Source organism: Taurulus bubalis, assembly GCF_910589615.1.
Source record: "Taurulus bubalis genome assembly, chromosome: 19".
NCBI lineage: Eukaryota > Metazoa > Chordata > Actinopteri > Perciformes > Cottidae > Taurulus > Taurulus bubalis.
This window is the reverse complement of record NC_136607.1, coordinates 17,205,243-17,230,633: the sequence shown is the minus strand read 5'-3', so window position 1 is coordinate 17,230,633 and position 25,391 is coordinate 17,205,243. Positions and strand designations below refer to the sequence as shown.

Here is a 25,391-nt window from a genome sequence, read left to right as displayed (position 1 = left end):
ACTTTCCCATGAAAGACAAAAGTATAAAACCCTGCGAGAGAGAACATTGGCAACATTGTCTTCTGGTTTTGTTGCTTATCTGGTATGACAATCATGTTCACCGAGTTCGCAGCTTAAAAACATCAAAGATGTTTCACTACAAGGTGAGGGCTTCCAGCTGTCATTCAAAAAACTGGTTTTGTACGACAGTTAGCATCTGTTATACTCTCCAGTATGCAGGTAGCTGGAGTTAAACTTCATGATCTATGATTAAATCTAAGAGGCTGGAAGAACAGTTGTTTTGAACAAGTTATGTTCACATGCAATACAAAACAAGACTTAATACCCCCTTCACACCGTGCATTAAAATGAGTCCCGTTTCCAGATTGCATCTAAATATGATTCACCTGAATAAGTGTACACCTTTAATATGTGTCTCCAGTGTCCACATTGAGATCGGATCACTGTCTAAGAGGGAACATCTGCCTCCGTTGAGGGGCAGCGGGGCAGAGGGGCCCACACACACGTGACTTGCTGCTCAAGGCGGTCCGGCGACTGGAGAGCTGGGAGCGTACTGCATGTGAAGCCCTGCCTCGCCTTCCCTCTGTACTTTCATGTGGGCGAGCACGACGCGATTGCAATTCCACAACCAAAAACACATTTGAATGCAAGGTGTAAAAGGGGTCTACCGGCCGTGCCAGCAGCTCTGTGAGGCCCATAGACCGTAAGGTCGAGGGCTATAATTTACTAAATAAACCTCATGCTGATTTGAAGAAGACTTGGAACTAGCGATAGAGACATAAACTCATGTTCACAATGTTTACCTGTGTATAAGTAGGGTCTTTTTCTCATCGACTTGCATATAATCGGACATCTTTTCGCAACCAGTCTCCTCTGAAAGAATGGAGAGACGTTTTTGCTGGTGAGGACGCACAGCAGTGTTTGTCAGTTGGTCCAAAGAAAAGTCATATAGCATGTTGAAAGAAGTCATAATAAAAGTCATAGTATAGCATGTTGAAAGAAGTCATAATAAAAGTCATAGTATAGCATGTTGAAAGAAGTCATAATAAAAGTCATAGTATAGCATGTTGAAAGAAGTCATAATAAAAGTCATACTATAGCATGTTGAAAGAAGTCATAGCATGTTGTAAAAATTCATAATAAAAGTCATAGTATAGTATGTTGTAAAAAAATCATAGTATAGCATGTTGAAAGAAGTAACAGTATGGTATGTCATAAAAACTGTCTATCTAAAAATAGCATGTAATTAAGTCATAAAGTATAATACATTGACGTAGAAGTCATTGTATAGTATGTCATAAAAAAGACAGCATTGTATGCCCAAAGAGTCATAGTATATATAGCATGTTGAGTAAAAAAGCATTAATAGCTGCATGAACTTCAAATAACAAGACATAAACAAGAGCAGTTTCTTAAAAAGAAGTGTTTTATTTCCTTTTTAACAAAGCCCAATACAGATTTGAAGCATAACTTGGGGAACACTGGTAAATCTCAATCTAATCATTATGTCTGGGACACCCACAAAAAGATGAGCTTAAAAAAAAAAAAAAAAAAGACACCTAAAATAACCATACAACCCAGACTTGGGCCAAAGAAAATAATGGTGCATGTTGTCCAAGAACTAGAAAGAAAAATAAGACAATAAGAATAAAAAGTTGTTGGGGCGGTAAATAAAGTCTTCTAGTAAAATAAATGTAAATATATGACAGATCGAGCATCCGCGACAACGGCTTTGGGAGAACCAATCCCGGATTAGTAATCTGGTCAAATACATCTAAATAAAAACATTTTAGTAGCTTGTTCAAGCTGTACAACATTTCTGCCATGAGGGGAATAATATGCACTAAGCTAAAAGTGATCAAATGTTTCTATGCTGACACATCTCTTCATGTCCAGTGATATCAAATGCATCATTTGTTGTCTGCATCTCTTGAGAGGAAGTTGCACGCTTTGCTGTTGGTACGTTTCCTTTTACCACGAATAGAAGTCGTGCCAAAGGTGGAGAGAATTAAGAGTCAAATTTGAAACTAATTTTTTTTTTTTCCTTTTCTTTTTACAACTAAATTTGTTACACAAAGATATATTCAACAGTTTAACTCGACAGCTGTGCCGAGCACGATTACATTTTAGGGCGGGAGTAAAATGATATCTAAATAATGTTTTTGACAGGCTGATCTATGATCGCAAAACATATATTATTATTATTATTATTATTATTATTAATGGCAGACGCTGTCGTTTGAGTGATTTAAGTTGTCACATGGGTTAGACTTAAGAATGATGCGTGGCTTCATTTAAAATACCGTAGGATTAATTATTAAACGCGTACCGCTCACTTGGAACTTTTAAAAAGCGAGAATAGAAAGACGTGGGAAAAGAAAATGAAAGTTGAGAGCCGTGGTTACATTTTTCTTGTCAAGGATGCCACTGGCACACGTTGTCCTCGCTGAAAATATGAAATTAAAGACTATCTGAAATGAGCCGATCCACTTATGTAAACACAGTGATTTTCTGATACAGAAAAATACTAAGTGGACAATGTATGTGTTTTAATAACAATATCCGGTCTGCTTTGATATATTCTCGTGTGGGAACATATATATTTTATAACAAAATAAATCTATACCTGTCTATACGTGTTTTGCGGTGATGGTTATCTCGTCCTCTGAGTGCTTTCTTTGTCCATCTCCACAAAGAACTGCATGTAAGAAATAGTACTTGTGACTGAAGCAGCTCAAATACTCAAAAGGCTCTGCCTGAGAAGAACATTAGTTTGAAGCCCCGAAAAAAAAAAAAGACTAATAACATACTCATCTTTTCCATCTTTATACCAGTTGTTTAAAGTAATCTATAACAAAGTGTATGTTGCTATTATTATCATCTTTAAAAAAAAATCATAAGCATTTTTTTTTTTTTATTATTATTTCTTTTACTGTATCTTGGCATTTTTACTCAAAATATCTTTGTGGGGATATTTGCACAGGAAAAGATACCTTTCAAGCGATAAAACAAGCTTATATTGTGGATTTGCGACAGAATGAAACACAATTCTGAAGAAATAATGGAGAAAGAATTGCATAGCAGATCAGAATATAACTAAACAGGAACGGATCCTTTTTGGTATGGTGCACTTTAAGATTCATGACGTTGCACATTTTCACATATGTACATGAAATAGTTAAGTCCATTCATAGTTTCACCCGCCCACAGTAAAGATCAAGTTCACGTCTGCACTATAATGCTCAACAGTATGAAGGCAGGATGCGGAAGTCTCGTCTCCTCTGCTCTTCTCATAAAAAGTCCATACGAGTCTTTTTCAACAAAAAAAAAAAAAGAAAAATTAAAACTTTGTTTAAAAAGTGCCATTTTGCTACATTTATCAGCTGATCCATGGTCTGCTACTGAACAGTTAACACAAGCAAATGTGTTACACAGCCTGCCCCGACATCACACATTTACCTGATTCTATGGGTTTTGGTCACATGGACAATCACACACACAAACACACACACACTCTCTCTCTCTCTCTCTCTCTCTCTCTCGCAAACACGCACACACAAACACTTGTGCAGAAAACACAAAGATGAGCGGGGAAAAAAAACAAAAAGTGTGGGGAAAAACAGCGGTGTGGCTGGTGCGTACAGTTCCATTTGAAGAATTTATCTGTTTTTACGATTCAACATTCCCGGCTGGTAAAGCTTTGAAAAAGGACAAGCACCGTTAGGAAAAGGCCTCAAACGTCCTCCACGGCGGCAGAGTTCAGCAGTTTTCCGCCGGATTCTCTGCTCGAGAGAAATAAATCTACATTCAGACTCGCCTCGGGCTCGCGGTCGGGCAAAGTCACTGAAATGCTTCAGGCTTTATTGCGTCTTTTCTTCCGATTTCAAGTCTGAGTCAGGCAAACAGAGCCCTCCTTTTGCGTGTGTGTGTGTGTGCGGCTGTCTGTGTTATAAATCATGGAGTCCGAGGACACGTATCTCCAACTCATCGTGAGGCCTTTTCTTTGTGTCCGTGTGGAAAACAGCCGAGTCCTCACCGCCTCTGCTGGGAGTACACCGGGTACGCTAGCGTCACATTCAGAGAGTCATTGTGCTGGACCAAAGACGTGTGCTGGTAGTGAAGTACGAGTTCTTTCAAGGAGCTGTACAGGTTGTACGGCTCGGCGAAGCCGAAACCTGAGGGGGTCTTATTGATGACGCAGTGCTTCACCTCACCTTCCACACTGCAAAGAGAGGAAAGAGCGGTCACAATGTGTTCGGTGGCTGCAGGCAATAAAAATGTTCTTTCCGACCACTTGCTTCTTTATAGAAAACCACACGCTATTTTTAAAACATGTACCAAGAATTTATCTGTAAACAATCTTCAGGTGCCCAGATGTACGTCATGCTGAACAACTAGAGATCACTCTCGATGTTAAGGGAGTCATTGTTTTGTAATCTATCTAAAGATAGGACGAGGCAACAGCAGACTTAGACAAGGCGACAGCTTGTCTAAGACATCCTTTAACAACACAATTGGAACCAGAGGAACAAGCCCTGACTGCCCAGCTTTAATCCTAAATAACCACAGACTACATCGTCTGTGATTCTCTCTAACAGTTTGATAAGATACATACACAACGCTGCAGGCGTAGCATCCCGCTTTGCTGCTGTCTCGAACCAGGAATGTTCCGTCTCTCTTGCCCTGGAGGAGAGCCTCCGCCTGTAGTCGATTGATGTTGCCCAGTTTCCAGGCCCGCTCGTCGTGATGAGGAAGGTCTTCGTCGTCGTCCACCATAGAATATTGACTGGAACAAACAAAGCGACGCGTGTGAGCTGCGAGGGAACGGAGCTTTTTTTTTCGGACACTATTTGGGCAAATAAAGAATAAAACAAGTACTCACTCTTCTGTGTTCTCGTTCTTGATTCCGAGCCACTCGTTGAGCTTCTTCTGCCTGACTCCCTTCTGGGTCAACCACCTGCAAGAAGAGCGGAAACATTAGAAACCAGGGCAGCTCCGATGTGACTTCCTCCGGAGGGAAGCTTAACGTTTTCAGGAGCGGCCGAGGCTCCGACGGAGCGGCGTACTCACATGAGATACTGGTCTCTGGTCTTGCGGACCTGGATGAGGTCGGGCTTGATGCTGTTCATCCTCTTGTCGATCTCTCTGTAGTCTGCCGCCTGTTTTTTCAGATCTTCCTCCAGTCTGCGTTTGCTGTCTACGATCTCACTAATCCGGGACTTCAACTTCTCGTAGTTGCCCATAATCCTGAAAGCAACAATGACGTTTTTTTAAAAACACAATTCAACTTTGATCATGATCTGCCAATGGGGTGATATGGTAAAGTGTGGTGAATTCTCACCTCTGGATCTCCTTGTCGTTGCCTTCTCTCCTGAACTTCTCGATATACTCCTTGCTGTACCGCTCTTGTGTTTGGCATTGCTCCTCGAATATCTTGATGGTTTCGTTAAAAGCCTCGATGGCCGTCCTTTTCATTTGGATTTCCTGGAAGCAGAGGCGCAGTATGAGCGTGTGTGTCGCGCAAATATGGCGGGAAAGTTCTCGACCGTAGTTTGACTCCGGACGGTACTCACTTGTGACGTTCTGGTGTATTCTTCATACAGGCGGTCGTACTCCTTGTTCTTCTCCTGGTACTGCTGGTGGTACTCGCAGAGCTTCCTCCCCACAGCTTCTATGTTGTCTTCTTTCACCACCTGGTCCTAAGAAAAGAATCGTAACAAAAAGACAAAAAGTTGCAGTCAAATTGCTTGAATTTAAAGCAATGCTAGGCTTGCTAGTTGAGGCTATAAGCTGGCGTCTTACCTGCTGGTGTTTGGAGACTGGATACAGCAGCTTGACGTCGAGCTTGGGGTTGTACTGGGCCAGTGACTCGTTGCGATAGTGGTTGATGAGCTCAACAACTGAGCTGAAGGTCAGTGGGTCTGAGAAGCCGTATTTCCCATCCCGATGGAATATTTTAATGAGCTTGTTGTTTCCTCCTTTCCTGTAGTCGGAACACACACACACAAAAAAAAGAAGCAAAACCTGTTAATCTACCTTCCATGAATAAATAAGAGATGGTTGATAAGGGGAAGGGATTTAAAAACATACCTCAGAGTCAGAGTGTAGTCTCCGTGCATCTTCGTAGAGGCGTCTCGCACCAGGAAAGTACCGTCCGCAGTGTCCCTCAGTTTCTCGTTGACCTCCTCCCTTGAGATGTCTCCCCAGTACCATTCGGCGTCTTGTAGCGCCATGTTGTTGTTCATACCGTTGTTAGTCACAGGTGTGGGCTTGGGTGGCTTTGGAGGTAGAGCTGTGAGGAAAAAGAGGAGCAGAATACAGAATGTGAATAAAAAAAGTGGATCCCTGTTTGTGCCAACGTTTACATTAAACGGCTTCTCAACGTGAATGGAGCGATTGATTTTCTGGCGCTCGTTTCGACGCCGTTAATGAGGCTCTTGATCTGCAAGCGAACACATTCATTTGCTCATCTTTAAAAAAGTGGCCGAGACCCAAATTTGAGAGCCACTACATTGAATTTAAAAACCAGCATTCGGCAGGTGCCGGGAATCACGCACACGCTCTGTGGCTCCCTCCCTCTCTCTTTTTTTTTTTTTTCCCCCCATTGATTAAATAGGGATGAAAAATTGCCGCCCCTCTCCAGCAGAGAGGCGGCAACAGCGAGGCGGTGGGAGGGGAGATGAAGCATGAGTCAGGGAGAATGAATTTCATTCAGGAAAAGGAGATTTGTGTGTCAGAATATATAGATTTTCATGCAGAAATAAATGATGCCCGCCATGAATACTGATTAAAAAGGGTTCAAAATGGATGTAGCCTTAATCTTAAATAACCAGATGCTGTTAGATAATTAACATCAACTCTGTACTTATAAACCAGACTGTTAGAGCTCCTTTCCATAATGAAGCTTTAAGGCAGCACTTACAGTCAGATGCATTGTATCTTTATGAGTTTTCATGTGATAATCAAGTGATGGAATATTTTATGATGCTGATCTAAAATAGATGTCCTGAATCTGCAGTGGCTGATCACAAACCGACGGTTTCACAGTGACGCTAGCAGTAGCAGAGCAAAAGGTAGCGGGCTATTTTTAACCCACCAATCTGCACTGCCTTTGTTCACTCCCTCTGCATAACCAACCTTTCTGCTACAATGGACCTTGCAGGACTCGGCTCGTTGAGACCGCAGGCACCGTGCACTTGCCAGACGGCTACCGTCGCTACATGGCAGAAAGCACAAAGCTTTACAATCTGTGCAAAAATGCAGCCGACCAGCTCGACCGCAGCTCGTCGTTTCCGCTGCACTTCTCAGCACCTTTGCTTTCCAATCTCTTTGCATTTCCTCTTCAGGTTACACAAGAAACGTATGATTCTTAACCCCCACATATGTGGACAATCCAGTCTAAACAGGAGCTTCAACAGCTCCACAGACACACGTCTGCAGCCGCACAGCCTGCATATTCGATTGACTGCAAAATATCTTTGCAACGACACAAAAACTAAAAAGTTCCATACACGACCACCTAAATATCCATTTGAAAAGCCATTACGGGCAGCCTGCTCAGTAACGTGTTACATCACTTACCACAGCCAATCACAAGGGAGGTTTGTCACCAACCACTCCTGCATCTTTCATTTCCTTAGAGTGATGAGGTCATTCTGAAAGTCCATTGGCTTTTTACCTCTGTTTCAATTCCTTAACAACGCTGCAGCTTAACGGTAAAACAAATCATTATTCTCTCCGCAGCATCCAACGTCAGGTCCTAGTATGCATCCATCTTAAAAGGGCATCTGTTCAGCCCATCTCCACGCGCAGAGAAGAAGAAAAAAAAAAGGACCGGCAGCCTGTTTCCATGCTTTTCCTCTGTCATCCTCTCGCTCTGTGTCGAGCTTGGCTGCTCTCTCTCTCTCTCTCCCCTGCAGGTTGCTCAGCCCCTCCTCTCAGCGTGTGTCGTGCAGAGGTTTAGTCCGGCCCACTGCTGGCACTCAGACAAAGCAAGCTCTGCTGCAGCAGCACGTACGCAGCTAAATTATAATGCCTGGTCCGGTCAGCGGCACCCAGAGCTCCAAAATACGCCTGTAATCCCACAGCGTGACACTCGGCATGGCAGAGATAACGCTCTTGATTTCCTGAGTCAAATTAAAATAGACCTTGTTCTTGGTAAGGTATAAGGATTTAAGTGAGACGCGGCGGCCCTGCTAGGTTCACCTAAGGAACAGTTGACGGGCCTCTACGTGCTCAATTTAAGAAGTCACAAAACTGAGCAGATTAACAACAAATCAAGGTTTAAATGTCAAAGTCTGTGACCGAAATGCCCCTTTCTTTAAGAAAACTCCAGCATATGAACATCATTATTATCTGTCGGGTTAAAGAACGTATTTAACTTCAAATAAACTTGCCCTTCTCCACCGTGTTGATACACATTCCTGTTGGAATAATAAATCCGAACTGAAAAATCTTTATTGAACTCTTAAAACTCAGAGCAAAGCACAGTTTTATGTGCAGTCTGCGAGACTAGAATACACAACGTTAGCAACAGCCCAGGGCAAAACTGTTCGCTGGCATCTATGACTGGAGGCTTTAAGAAAACAAAAAACCTATTATTCTTGTTCTGTGTGCTCTGGTATTTGTGTCTTATTCTTCCAGCAGACTCATTTAGCAAAACAAAATATACAGAAGACAGAAGCAGTAGTAACACAGTGCTCTGCTTTTGTATGACAATTAAAAAAAATCAAATATACAGGACATCAAACTTACGTTGCAAGCTGTGCATGTTGTGTGGAATCAACAATCTCTTCTTTGTGTCTTCTCTTTTATTCCCAAATGGTAAATTAAATCCAACAGAGTTACTTTCAAGTCCTCCAGTTAAGCTCCATTTCATAGTTGATAGGCGACTTTTTTTTTTTAATTCATTAAAAAAAAGGCAACAGCTTTATAGGCTTCTTAAAGAAATCCAGGTAATCCGCTCGGCGTGAGGCAGGTGTCTAGCTGACTGAGTGAGTTCCTGCTGTGAGTGTGGTAAAGGTCTGAGTCTCTCTCTCTCTTTCTCCTTCGCTCACATGGAGGCAGGTAGTTAATGATTAGCGGTAGCTGCCCTGGTGTCAGTGCTGCCTGTTCTGAAAGCAGCCACTCGTGCCAGCTATGCATGTGTGTGTGTGTCTCTCTCTCTCTCTCTTGCTCGCTCTTTGGTTGGTCACTCCCCCCCCTACCTACCTCTCTCTCTCGCTCTGTTTGTAAAGGAGGAGGCAGGGGGAGTTCAGTCTTATGATTAACTTGCAAAGTTTCAAATATTTGCTGAGCTGGGCACTTTGAGGCAGGGAGGACATGTGGAGATCCAGGCGCAGGGAGGGGGGGGGGGGGGGGGGGGGGGGGAGGAGGAGGGAGGAGTGGCCCTAGAAACTAGAAGCAGCCCTCACTTAACAAGAAGCGCTCTGTGGAGCAGGCCGACTTTCCAGCCAACCAAATCTAAGTGGGCCTTTTGTCGCTTACTTAAAATAGGCACGCAGTAACTGGGAAGAGGCACGCAGACACTCGTGCGCGCGCGCGCACACACACACACACACACACACACACACACACACACGCACACACACAGGGGTCATTCACAGAAACACATGTACCAAATATACATGTGTACTGACAAAGTAGGCTATTCTTCCTCTCTCTTCTTGTGACCCAGTTGTTATCTGTAGAAGACAGGTGACTGAAACCAGCTTGGCACACTTGAACTTTGTCGTATGTTTGACTGGGTCCTGTGTTTATATAAATGTGTGTCTGCGTGTGTGTAAAAAGAACTGAAAAAAGTGTTTCAGGGTTTGCGTCCTGCCCGCCTGCCTGGCCGCCCTTCAATCCATCCATGCATCCGAGTGCCAAAGTGCTCCCGCAGGTGCAAATTACTGACAGCTGAGAGTGGCCCATGCACGGGAACATTATAAATAGACCTAACAGGTAATAAAATGTTTAAACAGCCACAGCCAGTCCAGGGCCAGCCAATGACCGTGCTTTTAACTAGCGCTGTGAAAACATAACTGTGCCACGCAATGCTCTGCACTCACACAAACCACCAGACTAGCTTCATCTATGGCAGACCACCACTGCACCGGCCATGAAACCTGACTTTGTGCAAGCTCTCTGTTTGACATATTACCGACTAACAACATCAAACAGGGAACAAAAAAAAATACGTCCTGAAGAAGAAAACCAGAACTGCTCAGAAGATTTTATCAATCTTCTGTTCTCACACCTCCACGCTTATTTGTTAGATGGAAATTCACAGGCGACCACATTCAGCACGCTCAGTAAAAAAAAAAAAAAAAAAAAAGAAAGAAAAAAAATTTGTATGCAACCAATTCTCATGGAAACCCTTTTGTAAACTATAAAAACTGAGTGCAATATTTATTTCGAACAAGGTAAATTTGCAAGTTAAAAAACAAGAAAAATTCTCTGCAGGTAAACCTTTCAGAACATTGTGGCACTTTTCTGCAACAAAGATAATCAGGGAATGTTTTTCTGTTCCACTGACCCATACATAATATAGGAGGGTTAAGCTTCATGGCCCTCTACAACTGCAGCAGTAGCAAGTCTCAACATCTTTCTTCAAGCTATTAATAGTTCAGGTCTGAGGGCGTTTAGTTCTGCAGTGTTTTAGCCCCTGCAGAACATACAACCAAGCTCTGCACCCACTAATAAATGCTATATATATATCAAACAGCAGCTCATTATATTATTAAATAAACAATGTTCTACCAACAGCATTTCAAACTCAAGTCAAAATGAAGTTCTTAAATACCTGGAGCTGCCTGATTTTCACTCATCACCAGAACCTCAATGATCTTGATGTGAGCATCCAAGCTGGGTTCACAACTGTGGGAGGGGTAAGAAAAAACAAACAAGTTACATAAAGTTTATTTTTTCCAGCCCAGGTGAAAGTCTGTGCTGCTCTGTGCTGGCTTCAATCTGATGGTAATTCAGGCTTAGCTACTTTAATTGCGCAGCACAGCTGGTAAGTAGAAAAGCTCCAGCCTATATAAATCGTGTGCAGCTAAAAACCCGCGAGTGCCTGACAGACTGCGCTCTGACTGTGTGTACATGGCTGAGCCTAAATGTGTGTTTTAGCGTCTGCGCGTCTCAGTGTTGCACGACTGAGCCCGCACTTGTCTGTAGGCTGCCGTGCGTGTCGATCTTTGACACGGTACTCGGAGCCGACACCCACCTGGTGACCTGTTGTTTGAAAAGCACCGGGCTGAAGATCTCGCCCAGGACTCTGGCGCTGAGCAGGTTCTTGGAGCCGTTTTGGCACACTCTGGAGAAATGCCTCAGCAGACAGTGGAGGGTTAGCCAGTATTGGGGAGGCAGGCTCGGGGTGCTGCCGATGCGGCGTAGTAGCTGGGCACATTCCTCAGGATTCACCGCCTCTGTTGAAAACGGACGAGAGCGGCCGAGAGGTCAGCAAGACAGATGTGAAAAACTGATCATGTCTGAGTCTAAGAGTGAGAAATGAAAGATGTTTCTTTAAAAAAAAAAAAAAAAAAAAAAAAAAAAAAAAAGAAAAAATGGATGGATGGAAAAAAGAACGTCATGTGCAGTTGGGTTATGAAACCGCAGAGAGATTGTGTGGTTGACAATGAGCGTAAGGTACACTGGCAGGTGATTGGCTGCTCAGAGATGCTAGAGATAAACTCTCAGGCTTGTTTTAGTTCCTATTAACCACAGATATCCTGTTTCTGGCCATGTGACGGCAAGAGAATGCAGCGCTACAGAACAGTGCGTGTGGTCGGAGAAGTGTGTCTGTGCTTGCAACAGAGAAAGCGAGATAAGTGACAGAATACTTACTGAGTGACAAAATAATTACATATTTTATGGTTTTACAAAAAGCTAATACAGTTACATTTTATAAGTCTCCTTTAAGGGCGTAACAGTAGTGAATATGTTTTGTGTTTAAAGTACTGAATGTTCATTTGCAGAGGGCGCAGAACGTCAGCACTTCTGTTTTGCTGTACAGTAAGGAAACGATCAGTGCACCTGTGCTCGGGTCATCTGGTCTCACCTTTGGCAGTGTGGACCAACTGAGCATATATTGCAGTGGGGATGACGGGCTGGGGAAGATCCTGCAGGTACCTGCGCAGACCGTCACACAGGACGGGAAGTTCCACCTGATCCAGGTCTGGTGAGGGAGGGTCTGAAGCACAAAACAAGATACGTTGAGAAACAAACTCCAGATGTAAACTCTGAAAAACTATTTCATGCATGATTGCAATAGAGTCTTCAGAAACCCTTGTACATTGATTTATTTTTAACACTGTAAATATACACACATAGTTTTCTTTTTCAGTCACTTCGTCTACAACACTTACATCAGTAAATTTGTGTTTCTATATGAGACTTCCTCTTTTTAGCACCCGTCTTCCTCTCACTCAACGATTTGGAACATACTACCCTCACACTGAGCGATACAAAAAATAACTTACCACAATCAAAATACTGTCTGATTTCCAGTCCACCTCCAGCAGTAAATGTTCGATATAAAGTGGGGTTATCCAGACCTGCAAAAAAAACAGCGAAACACAAATCATTACATGTATTGACTGAGGTTCAACATCCGGGGTCGTGTGGTTCTGTGCAACAGGTCGACAAACGTGACCACAACACTAAAGTGCAGTCGCACGTCACGGTGAGCGTTTCCTGTGTCAGGCTTACCTTTTATCTCAATAGCTTCCAGCAGTCTGGCCAGCATGGGTGGACTGGTCTCTGGGAGGGAGAACTGCTCCGTCAAGTCCAGCAGACAGAAGCCTGGAGGTAAAAACAACAGATTGTCAAACAAACTGATTGTTAAAAAAAAGGAGTACAGGGTTCTTTATAAGGAGTCCCGGTGGATCAGTGCTTAATCTTGTGATGTATTTTGTATTGCTTTTTCCTGACACATGATGAATATGTTCATGTCATTTCAGGTAATGCCAGCGTTTTTTTTTATTATTCTTTCTTCTACAAAATGTCCCAAAGTAATTACAGTTGAGAAGTTTCAACTATGCTAGTTTGTTAATATAAAAAAAAAAAAAGAAGAAGAAAAGCCAGTAAGTACACAATGGCTTCACACCTTTGATGATGCGATCGCCAGAGAGCTGTGTTACACAATAGGCTGATGAGTATGAGACGGTGAACGAGCGACTGAAATGAGGGGGTTGTCCACTTTCCATCTGTCTGATGCTGTAATGTTTCAATGCACTGTGAAGGCGTTACGCGTGCACTGGGTTAGATGTCTTGCTCTCCTTTGAGATAAGAAAATGTCACTTGGCCTATTTATGTGGTGACAATGTATTATTTTGTACATAGCTTGTCAATTTTAAGTCGTGTCAGGGAAATTCAGGGAACGGAAATTAAAGCACAAAAAAAAAGGGGGGGAAATGTGGCCCATCATCAGAAGTTTCAGAAGTTGAGATGAACGTTTATGTGACATTTAATGCGGCAATGGCAGAAATTCATCTGATTAGGTGCACGACTTTCAAAACAAGTCAGAATGTCGAGAAAGGAAGCAGGTACGAGACCAGAGGACCGCCTCCAAAAGTTAAAAAGTGAATATTTACAACAGACCGATTCAGGAACAGGAGGTGCTGAGCACTGAAGTTAGGGTTTGGTGGAAATAAGCAAATACCCAGAGATATGAGGTAAGCCAGGTCTCAGTTTTTTCCAATTTTTTTCTTCAGAACTTTGCACCCAGGTGTGGACATGAAAGGATGAAGGGATTGGCATGGGTTTTATTTGGATTTGCAAAGGCGTATTTTGAAAGGGCACTTTTCTGAAAGGTTCGCCTGTTCAACACAGAGTCTGCAGTTTCAGAATGCTCAACAACTATGAATGGAACCCTTTCTACTGACCATATTTTTCTTTCTTTCTTCCGAAAAAATTACGATTTTCTTTTTTTTGAAAAATCGGGCATCTACTGGATGCGTGCATGCTACTCATTACCAAGGAGTGACCCTCTTCCACCACAGAGTGTTCGATCAAGCAAATAATGAACCGCTTCATCCAAATCCACATCCTCTTTGGCCAGCGCAGCACACAGGCTGGCATGTTGCGTGTGAAGAAACTGGATTACCAAAGTCCCTCTAACCACAGCACACACAAAACTCCATGTAGGACAACTGGTCATCTGGAAGACATTATTGGAACCACAAAGCGGGAGGGGAGCGGAGGAGGGGCGTTTCTCAGAAGCAGTGAACTCTGAGATGGAACACCAGAGTTTCCCTAAATAGAGATCAAGACACGCAGTGCTGCCATCGCACACCTTGGAAGTTTAACCTTTCTCCCAGACAAGATATCCAACACGGCTGCCATTCTACCGCCAACCTTTTTCTGAGAAGCCCAATTCACAAGTTAAATTTATCCCCCAATACACACAACATTCATATCGACTGCAACATCAGATGCTAGCTTCATAAAAGATAACGTTTCTGATAAACTTAAAGGGTTTACATATGGCAATTGTTGAATAGTAAACCCCTTTAAAACACACCTATAAGGATTAAAGAGCACCTTATTCAACAGTAGGTTAAAAGACATCCACCTTGCATGTCTCTAGATAAGTGATGATCCGTAACAAGAAGACCCTTCAAAGTGATCCAAAGTGTTTTTTTTGTGTTATTTACTCATCCTGCTCTTGTCCTCTGAGTGACACGGGTCGGGTCTGAAGATAGTTGTGCTTCGCGGTACTGTCAACGATGTGATAGTTATGGCACCGATGGAATTGTATCAAGTGGCAGACGAAATATGGCAGAAATGTTTCGAGCCATCAGCGATGATGTCTGAGGTGCTTTGGCGGGGTATCAAGCGGTGAACATGTCCCTACTGGCTGGAGTAAATAACCATGGAAACACATACAAAAATACATATAGAAATAACTTGGAAACAATTGTAAAGCTAATTTGAGCAACGATGACAATGATGGCAATAACTGGGTGGTTTTTGCCGCTGTCGTGCAGACGGGTGTAGCTGATTTGACTACATCTTACATAAGCGTTTACACATACACACTAAAGCATAGTGTGCATATGATGGATGCACTTTCTGCAAGTACCCGAGTGCAAGTGAAAATTAGAATACCCGTCAGTATAATCAATGGCACAAACACACTAATTGTATTCGTAATACTGCAGTGTTACTACATTAATACCACAATGCGTTACTGTTGCCTTGCTTTGTTTAGAACAGCTGATCGTGACACTTTCTCAACTGAAGTTGGACTTTGTGGCGACTCGGGAAAGGAGAGCGAGGAGACAGGGGCCCCTTGGACACGTCTATACAAGCCTGCGTTTTTTTGGCAGAGCTTCTCATGATATCCCAAAAGGCCTCCGCCAGTCAGTAGTCAGTTAGTCAACCACAAGTTGAGGCAGTCGATGCAGCTGCCACTGGTGCTGCTGTGGAGTGTGTGTGTGTGTGTGTGTGTGGGGGGGGGGGGGGAGACAATCTCCACGGCTGAAACGGTATGTCTGAACCGAACAGACTGCAGACTGTGGGCAGGACAGGCGTGGGGCACCACCGACACACTAAAGATAGCACACACACTTCGGATAAATTTAGAGGGTCTACTCAAGTAACCAGCATTTTCAGGTTACACCGTTTCTCCTCGTCTGAAAAAGGTCTAGCCGAGCCCCGCCAATAAAAACTAATAACCCATTGCAACCCATATTGCAATGTAAAAGTGGATTTGTCTGTTCAGTGGAATTCATGGAAATGGGTGCAGCTAATGCAAAGCGTGACTCAGACTTTGAACAACGTGCAAAAAAAAAAAAAAAAAAAAGTAGAGAATTTTTCACGAACCCATTTTCAATTAGAGCTCAAACGTGCTTTAACATGCTTATACTTTGTCAAAGTCTGACACCAGCTTTGAGCTGAAGCATGTTAAAATGTATAAAAAGGGCAGGCAATGTCTCCTCCTGCAGGGTGGAAGATGCACTGCATCAGCTGAGCAACAGCCAATGAGGAGACTGTTGCTACAGCCTGACAATTAACCCTATAAAAGCGCAGACCATCGAGGAACAACCACACAAATAAGCAGTTTCCTGATCAGGCCCCATAGCAACACAGGTACTAAGCAACTACTACTTACGGAGGACGTATGCAATGCCTGAAATACCGTCTGTAAGCCTGGATCTATAAGTACATACTCAGAGACCTGGACCAGTGTTGCCAACTCTTAAAGTCGGATATCTCTTTGAATTTATAGGTTCATGTCTCTTCAAAGATCCACTCCAACCACCCAAAGTTATCTATTTTCCAGAAGATCGGTCCCATTAAAATGAGATATGCCTTTAGCCAGTTGGGCATTTTTTCATGACATGTAACTTTATAGTTAGTGTATACTGTGCTATACTATATCATTGTTGGCAATGATGAGATACTTTGATTTACGACATACACTATACTTAGTTTTATTTACAAGTAGAGCATGTAAAAAAGTCTTGCCGGGTCCAATATGTCTCTTGCAAATGGTGCATCATCACAAATAGACATCAGTGAATCCGATGTAAGGGGTTTAAGATGTGTCAAATCAAAACCTCAGCTTTCATGGGAACAATAACTTCTGTCATCTGCTAAATAGAAGCAGAATCTAGTTTATATGTGACCATTTGAAAGTCGTATCATCTTAATACTGCACTTGTTGTGGCGTGTGACAGACGGTTGTGTAAATGATGTGTAGCTGCAATGCGAGTTGTGCACTGAAGGAGTGTGCTGGAACTGCACATTGAGAAATGTACAAGAAGGCCCTAAAAGTGCTTCTGTTACTAATAGTTCGTACCTGCATTATGACCCCAACGAGGAGAAATAAGCTCCCCGGTCTAAAATAATGAGGCTATCTATCTTGTTGAAGGAATCATGTAACGCCAGCACTCCGGAGCACGAGCTCGTCCACCTCGGCTCCCTCTCTGTCAAATACATGACGTTTGAAATACCTTTTTCTGGTCCCCTCGACTTTGTGCTTCTCTCTTACCTCACCTCGTCTCGTTGCACCACTTTTTCAAGTCTATTGAACGGCGCCTCTCTCTCTCTCTCTCTCTCCCCCCCCCCCCCCTTCTCCCCGCCTCTCTCTCTTAATCCTGCTAGCAGACATGCTCCGACTCTAGTAAAGAAGATTTGCCACTTCAGTCTCTGCACACAATCAGGTAATGAAACGCGCTTTCGTGCACACGAGTCAAGGTTTCATCCACTCGCGCAGTTTGGAGCAGAAATCTAATTGCAATGTTGATTTTATTGAGCCCTGAAATTACAATACTTATCTTTTCTCTGTCACATCACAGAACGGCAACACGCATACAAAATAAATAAATGGTATAATTAGAGCAGTTGAGAAGGTGTCATTCTTTTCACAATTTTTCTTCGGAAAATTTAAGTGATACTCGCTCAAACTAGTTCTGCTAGTTCTGTTCTCAGTAATTTACGTTTAAATTCAGATTTATATTCGGCCGTGTTATGGCAAGCATTCTTTGGATCCAGCTTGTCAAAAGGGAAGATTTCAAGAGTTCATCGTCTTATGTCATAGTTAACTAAATATCTTTACATTTTGGACTGCTGGTCAAGACAAAACAAGCAATGCAACAATGTAGCAATGTGTAGAATCACAAGAGAAGGATGAGTCTCCACTGGAAGGTTTCAAACACTATGCGACAACCACAGAAAGAAAGCAACAATTCAAATTCTGTAAGTTAAACAAGAGCTTCCGAAAACATGACAGACATTTGATGAACAATCCTCTCTGTGACACAATCCGATGTCGGAAACTATGACAAGCACAAAATACATTTTAATCCTGCTCCAGTCAGACGGCCGCAGGCGGTGGATTTGCCGCTGCCGCTCTTCTCATACGACTAATGCTGGCAGCGTAGCAAGCGAATATTAAGCGACGAAAATGTTTGACAAAATAGAGAAATTGTTCACCGCAGCAGATTTAAAAACACAACCTGGTCATTATAAAATACTAATAAATAAACCTAAGTTAGCTTCACACCAGCTACATTACACTGACGGTGTAAAACAGCAACCGCTGGGGTCCTATTCAGTGTACAAACCTTTTATTGTCCAGATGCATTGTGCACCAAGTCACTGCAATCAGCATTTAGCACAATACTGATTCATCACAAAGCTACAAATCAGTCTACCATGCAGTCTGAGCGCAGCCCTCCACCAAAGAAGCGCCAACACATTCCAGGCCCCAGTTGCCTTAAGCCCCCCGCACAGAAAACATCAAAGCGAATAAAAGATAATTATTAATCACTGTTCACGCTTCCACTGACTTGGACCGATTAAGCGATATGAAACTGTCCCGTCTGGGGAAAAGAATGAAAAAAGTTTGTTTTGTAGTAAGTAGGGGGGTGTCGCGAATCTCCAAATCCACAATTGGACTTTCGATTTTAAGGTTGATTCTCGATTTTAAAATGTTTTCCCGCACTGGCGCTCTGTCAGTTTCTAAGACTATGACGTAGCCACGTGGTAAAATCAGTTAATTGGGATGTAAGTGTGTATGTATACCAATCTTAAACCAAACATATGTTGTGAAATGACAAATATCAACAGCGCCGTTAGAAGGATACAAAATAAACTACATTATTTAAACCTCTTGGGATGCAATCCTCTGTTTCCTTTGTAAAGGCTGCTCTCTTCCTTACCCAAATGTTTCATATAGTTGGTAAATATATGATCCTAAAAATCAACATTTTGCCTTTACACAAAATGTAAGTATAAAATGTACTCCAGTCATATTCAACAGGAAGCTTTAAACTGTTATTTGTTGGTTATATACTGTTGCATGAAAACTGAAAACGCGATGAGCTTCAGACGAAGGTGAAGCCTGATGGCATCAAATATTTTCATAAAACAAGACTGAGCATGCAAGGCTGAACCTTGTGAGAGCACGTAGAGCAACAATTGGTTATTCACACTTCATCTCGAACATTTGGAAGAATGTTCACGCAGCCTGTTTGAAGATAACAATTATGAACAGAGAACATTTAACATGTAGAGACAGTCACGGAAACTCTCCACCAAGATTGAGGAAAAGTATCACCTTCCATCTGTGAATTTCTGTCTTTGTTACTTTGATTAAACAAAAGCTGCTTAAAACGCTTTTAAAGATTGCTGTACGCAATCAAATAAGAATAATGGGGCTTTTAGGGGGGGCTTCGTTCTCTGGGTTTTAATCTCACAAGTTCCTTTCTCTTGGCGGGCCCTAACACATGTATATCCTCTCAACTGAGAGGCCCAGAAAGGGAGCAACACTTTAATGTTTTAAAAAAAAAAAAAAGGGCTGAGAGCTGGAATGAGGCAGAATAGTTTCCCAGCCCAGTCCTCTCCTCTTCTCTTCTCCCTCTCCACATCTGCTGCACTCATGTAAACCCCCGTGGCTCAGAGAGGAGAGGCCCCTCCATTCTCCACCTCTTTTCCCCCCTACCAAAGTTGACTGTAGGAACTATCAAAACATTAAAAAAAAAAAAAAAGAGGAGGAGGGGAGGTGGAAGAAAAAAAAGGAGTAGGAGGAAGGGAGTGAGATCCCTTGGTAGTGGGCAATAAATCACAAACACTCTAGGAGCAACAAGAGCCCTGCCTTCATCCCAGAGCCCCTCTTCAAAGCCCCCTTGAGCATGCAGAGCCCGAGTCCCTCCCAATGCCTCCCCCCAAACCCCACGCCTGCATCTGCCCCTCTACCAAGCCCCCAGCTCTGCTCCAGTCCTGATCCTTTTGCACACTATCCCTTGCACGGACCCTTTTAGCAAGCACAGGGTCTCTCTCTCTCTCCCCTCTCTCTTTCCCTTACCCACAACCAGGGGGCCCCTTCTCTCTCTCTCTCTCTCTCTCTCTCTCTCTCTCTCTCTCTCTCTCTCTCTCTGTCTCCCACAGCCCAGGACACAGAGACTTTTCTTCTCTCAGTGCTACATTCACACTCGCTCCAGGCTCAGCGCTGCCACTCAACCACAACACAGCCATTCAACACATGCCCCCTTCATACAGCTCCTCGCTCGCCCTGCAAAACCACTGCAAAGAATTTCACAATCGCACACCACAAAGGGCAGAAACTAGAAACCTGGCAGCTACAGCTGCTCTTTAGGTAAGCAGAAAGCCTTGAGCGCACATTGGAGCAAGCCACAGTGTCTTTAAAAAGATGCACGTTTTAATTGCAGTTCGAAGTTGTGGCTTTGAGCAGTTAAATTGATTCAGATTTCAAAAAGGGGGATTTTTTTTTACGCAGCCATCTTGAAAATCGCAGAACTTGAGCAAACCATGCTAAATACATCTTACTTGCTATAAAAAAAAACGGCATACTCCAACTACAACAAGGCACTACTTTTATCGTTTCTAGATGCCACGTAAACCACTTTTTAGCTAATTATCTAACTCCCAAAAGAACTGTCCGACTTAGGACTTGTTTACCATCTCGCGCAAAGTGAATAGAAAGATGGATTTCATGTCTTTGTGTTTGTTAAATTGCACTAAAATTGGGTTACAGGCATCGCCTACATATGTCAGAACTGTTAAAATAAAAATAAATTAAAAAAAGAGCTTCTTATTAAGTAGTTTAATTTTCAGTGTATATTGTTGAATTGATGTAAAAGTGATGGCATTTTAGCTTTAGGAGCAGTACTGTTTTTGAGCCAATGTGATGTTACTAACATTATCATGAACATATTTATTTTTTTAAAGATGACCCTGATGGCCAGCGATCAAACTGAAACCAGATAGTTTTGAGGATGTGGGATGGTACTTTTTTTTCTGTTTTGATGGAGCTTTCCTAACTGTTCCCCAAAGGCTTACAGAGCAATTTGCCTTAATCACCAGTATATAGAGATCTAATCATCGTTCTCAACGCTGGTGAAGGAAACCCGTTCCCTTAAAATGTGCCTTTGCGGAGGAACACAGATGATATCCACTGCTAACATATGGCGGGCCCGATATGCTCTGGTGTACTATAGCCTGGATGAACGCCAGCATTGTCCTCTGGGACTGAGCCGGTTCACATCCAGTGCAGCTGTACAGCTCAGGGCAGAGCCACTTGTTGCCAGAGACCGCAACTGTTCTGCACAATCAGCATCTCTCTCACACTGAATCCAAATCTGCAAGTTGTTTATGTTTCCCACTCAACAATGAATTTGTCGTAGCGTTGACAACGGCTGAAAGCTGCAGGTGAAACCAAGTGAGGGGACCTTGCAGGAAGAAAAAATATTTAACCATTTGAACGTTTGAATTTCACATCCGGTAGGCACAGCTGTTTCTTTCCTTTATCCTTCACTGCCTTGACAATAATATTTTGATTTTCAGGCAAGATGACTTCTCAGTTGTACTCAAAAAAGTAACACAGGAAACGTGACAAATTAAAAGCAAAAGTTAACACTACATCTCAAAAATGGCGTTAGGGAGTTCACACCCTGTAGTTTTTGTACTGGCGCCATCAAAGAACAATGAAATGTAAACATTTTAAGCTATAGCTTTTTTTTTTAAGTCTAATGTCTGCCACAATGACATGAACACCAAATTGTTGTATCCCACTACCACGCAAGTAGTCTCTGGAGTGTTTGGATGCTTACTTTGCATCTTTAATTTAGAAAAACTCAATCATCTTGAATTTGAAGATTTCTTTTTTTAAACCCCAGCTTGACCAATAACAGCTGAAACCAAATTAAAGTGTTTTTTCTGCACCTGAATACTTTTTAGAGCAAAAAGTATAGTCTAATTATCCTACTTGCTCACATTATATAAAACCAAACCACTAATCAAGAAAGTAATTGTCAGATTATTCAATATTTCTGGGTTGCAGGCCTACTGGTTAAAGGGTTCTGTTGAGTGGTGTGAAGCTCACCTTGCTCTGAGTCCGAGTCCGCCCTGAAGCAACCTGGAGCTTCAGGTAAGGGTCTGAGGGGCCTCGGCTTGGGCGTGGGGGGAGAGATCTTCTTCTTCCCAATGAACTCTACGTATGTCCCAGGGAAGTCCCCCTTTTCCTGAGTGGTTTCATTGAAGCCTGGGAGCCAGCCAATCTCATCTGGCCTTTGTTCCAGGCCATCGGTGTACCCAAGTGCCACCAGCGCTCCTTTGCTCACCAGCAGTATATCCCCCACATGCAGGTTGATGTCCTCCTCCCTCTCCTTCTTGTAGTCATAAAGCGCTCTGTACTGATAGCCTTCAGCACTCATATTGATCACTGTGTGTCAAGGTGCCTTTTTGAAGAATCAATAAGCAAAGTTAGTCTTCAGGTTTCTCTGAACTTGTGTTTTTAGTCCAGCTAAACATTTGCTAGTTCAGATAGCTGCGTTCGAATACTTCCAAGAAAACCTCCTGCATTTCTTTGGAGACCACACTATCTAGCGCGTCTTCATTCTTTCACAGATCCTGTCACGTCCGAATGATTTGCCGTTCTCCCGGTGTGTTGCCTCCCATCAGAAAATGGCCTGCAGCTGCAGACTCGAGATTGCTATCCAGACCTGTAAGATGAGAGCAGAGGCCATTCGAAACATATTACATAAGACAATTACAGCACAAGTCACACTCGAGGCTGGGATGTACACTGAAAAATCTGCTAAATAAGACAGTGGTGATTCTGCAGATGTGATACTGCAAGGGCAGAATATATATTTAGAAGAAGAATACAAGTCTACTTAATACTTGGCTTGACCTAGTTATTTACTGCCTATATACACAATTAAAAATGTTTTACATTTCAACTCTACTATGCCACATGGCAAGTTGGTGGCAGATCACATGCATGCATTTGCAAAGTGTTTGATGAAATGCACCATTAAGCCTTTTATGTATTTATGGTTTATGGTCCCATTGCACTACTATATCTCCTGGTGAAAATGTTAACCTGGGTACAAAACCAATCTCACAATAGCAGAGGATGTGTTGATGGAAACTCAGTTAGTGATTAGCTGGTACATGCAACAGTCTCTGACACTCTCTGGGTCAACCTCAGTGCCATTCAGCCAGCACGCGATTGCTAACATTAGCTTCACTTCACAACGTTAATTGTTGCATATAAATGCACAGAAACCTCTTTTGGTGAGTTTGCAAAACGTGTCGAGAAGAAACGTGTGGCTTTAGTACACGTTTGCAAGACATTCTCCAGAGAGGTTTAAAAAAACCACGACGCTTAAGTCTTCCAAGAACATGGCAGATAAGTATAAAAAAAAAAAAAAAAAAAAAAAAAAAGCTACGCAAGTCGACGAAAAGCTAGAGTTAACTTAAGTTTAACATTCAAGAAAGAAAACATGTCGATACCTAACACCAGCACATATTCTGACATTAGTACTTTTTTAAAATATATTAACGTTTGCTGGCTTCATGAGCGAGTAAGAACGGAACATACCGAGTCCACAGGGCGAATCCGACGGCTCCTCTTCTCTCTGCAACTTCGGTAAAAAAAACTTCAAAGTTCCGGGTACTTTGAACACACCACGACCCTCAACGTGTCCTTTACCGGAAGGATAAGAAAGCAACGGAAATAATGTTGCGTTTGAATGCGGGTTTAACGTAGAGTATAAACTGTTACAACCCGCAGTCCGTCGGACATAACGGCACGGTTTCCCGTCCTGAGAAAAAAAAAAAAAAAAAGCTACACTGAAACGTTGCCTCTGCGGCCAACAAGGGGGAGGAGGGGGGGTGGGGGGGACAAAGCAAGGACGCTCATTGGCCCGTGGCGCTGTCAGTCATATGACGTCACACGATCGGACAAATCAGAGTCTCACTAGTGGCGTACACCCTCCCCGTGCCTGTACTCTTGCACGCAACGCTCAACACATCAAAATTACATAACTTTCCCGCACGCAATGTAAACCGAAGTCCTTTTGTGTTTATGTTATCAGGATAAGGAGGATTATTTTCCCGGCATGCAAAGTAATGAGGCCAATGTAAAGATATCGCTTCACACTATGTGTGAACCAAAGAGGACTGCAGAGGATATCTGAAGAACAAACACTATTATAGAATAGCCTCATGTCTTTGTTTTCCATTTCAGTACTAAAAACAACAAGTGCTGTTTTAAATGATGTGAGAAATAGCTTAATATCCATAGCAGAACACCGCAGGAAATGAAACACTAAAAAGGAGTTTTCTTTAACAGCCAGGAAAGCACATATCCATGTTTGAGGTTATTTATTCAGCCCATAGTTTTCAGTTTTGGTTTTCTTTTTTTAAATAAATAATTCCATGTTCTCAGTGTGGAAGGTCCTAAAATCTTCAAGTCACCATCTGAGGCGCATGACTGTGAATGTGGGTGGCCTAATTATGGTCGGGAAAGAGGCCTGGCTGCTGGCAGAAATCCCCTATCGTATAAACCCATACTGTCTCGGCTGTGCTAAAAGAGGCTGTAAGCAGCTTTGGAGGCCGGTCTGAGTGTTCAGCAGTTAGATAGGCATCAGTGTTCATCACCATCCATAAAAGAGGAAGGAGTATAGAAAACAGGAGCATATGTGGTGTGAAATCAATAGGAACCAGGAACTTCCAACTGTGCTGTGGGGAAGCTTAAATAAAAAGGCCCTATTGACGTCACATTAGCTTTTGTTTCCCCTACAAAATTGCACAAGACAAGAGTAATAGTAATACTGCTGATCATTGACATTGATATTTGAACCACCAGACCATATAATCCTCTCCCCACTCTGCCAGCACCACACCTCACCCTCCTGAATTAAATAGCCAGGCTCTGGTGACCCATCTGCTGCCCAAACTACACCTCTGAAAGGATCTCTCGCCCCACACACACAGCATTTATTGGATCGGACTTTGTTCCTATTTTCTAGCAGACGCTTCAGGGTGAGACATGAAACAAACGTACATAGTTTGTTTGCACTGTGGGGTTATGCACAAACAAGCAAGAAAAAAGAAAAGAAAAGGTGGTTATTCTTTTATCAGAAAGTTACTCATTAAGTGTTTTTTTAAAATATATAACAAGTCCAAGTCTAAATTTAGCGCCTGTGTTTTGGTGAAGTCCTGATCTAAAGCGACAGTTGTTTAAAATATGATATTTCCATTCATTTCATGAATGTTTGTTCTGAACATTAATAATTCGTCTTTGTGCTGCACATCCAGAACATATAAAAATAGCTTGACCCATTAACTCAAGAAATGTTTGCATATTTCATGTAGAGCTAAGAAGCGTTCTAGCCGGTATCGAGCCACAGCGCTCTTTCACTGCACTGAATACTGCGGGATTGGACACTGGATTTGTATATTGCTAAAAATGTTTTGTGCTTTAGTATACAAAGTTTCTACTATACATCTAAAGCTGGTACACAGAGTGGCATAAAGATCCAATCAGTATGCTTTTCTCAATATAAAAGGACTTTATTCTACTGATGACTTTCGGGGATCTTGTCATCTGATCATGATTGAACATTCCGTGTTGTTGTAAGAAGCCTTTT

General features: G+C 42.6%; 1 protein-coding gene across 2 annotated transcripts; it reads right to left on the bottom strand.

Moving 5' to 3' along the window:
• Nucleotides 1–1,479: 1,479 nt before the first annotated feature.
• On the bottom strand, nt 1,480–22,166 carry pik3r1 (phosphoinositide-3-kinase, regulatory subunit 1 (alpha); the record flags this gene model as incomplete). Of its 2 annotated transcripts, none has more annotated exons than XM_079235631.1 (14): nt 1,480–4,222; nt 4,616–4,786; nt 4,883–4,957; nt 5,071–5,247; nt 5,342–5,484; nt 5,574–5,699; nt 5,803–5,983; nt 6,091–6,292; nt 10,787–10,860; nt 11,186–11,411; nt 12,044–12,175; nt 12,465–12,539; nt 12,694–12,786; nt 21,836–22,166. In XM_079235631.1, 14 exons carry the CDS (start codon nt 22,164–22,166, stop codon nt 4,033–4,035), a joined length of 2,196 nt encoding a protein of 731 aa, XP_079091757.1. In that variant the 3' UTR covers nt 1,480–4,032. The 2 variants fall into 2 exon arrangements, with proteins under 2 accessions (XP_079091757.1, XP_079091758.1); XM_079235632.1 differs by having other exon boundaries at nt 11,210–11,411.
• Nucleotides 22,167–25,391: the final 3,225 nt, after the last annotated feature.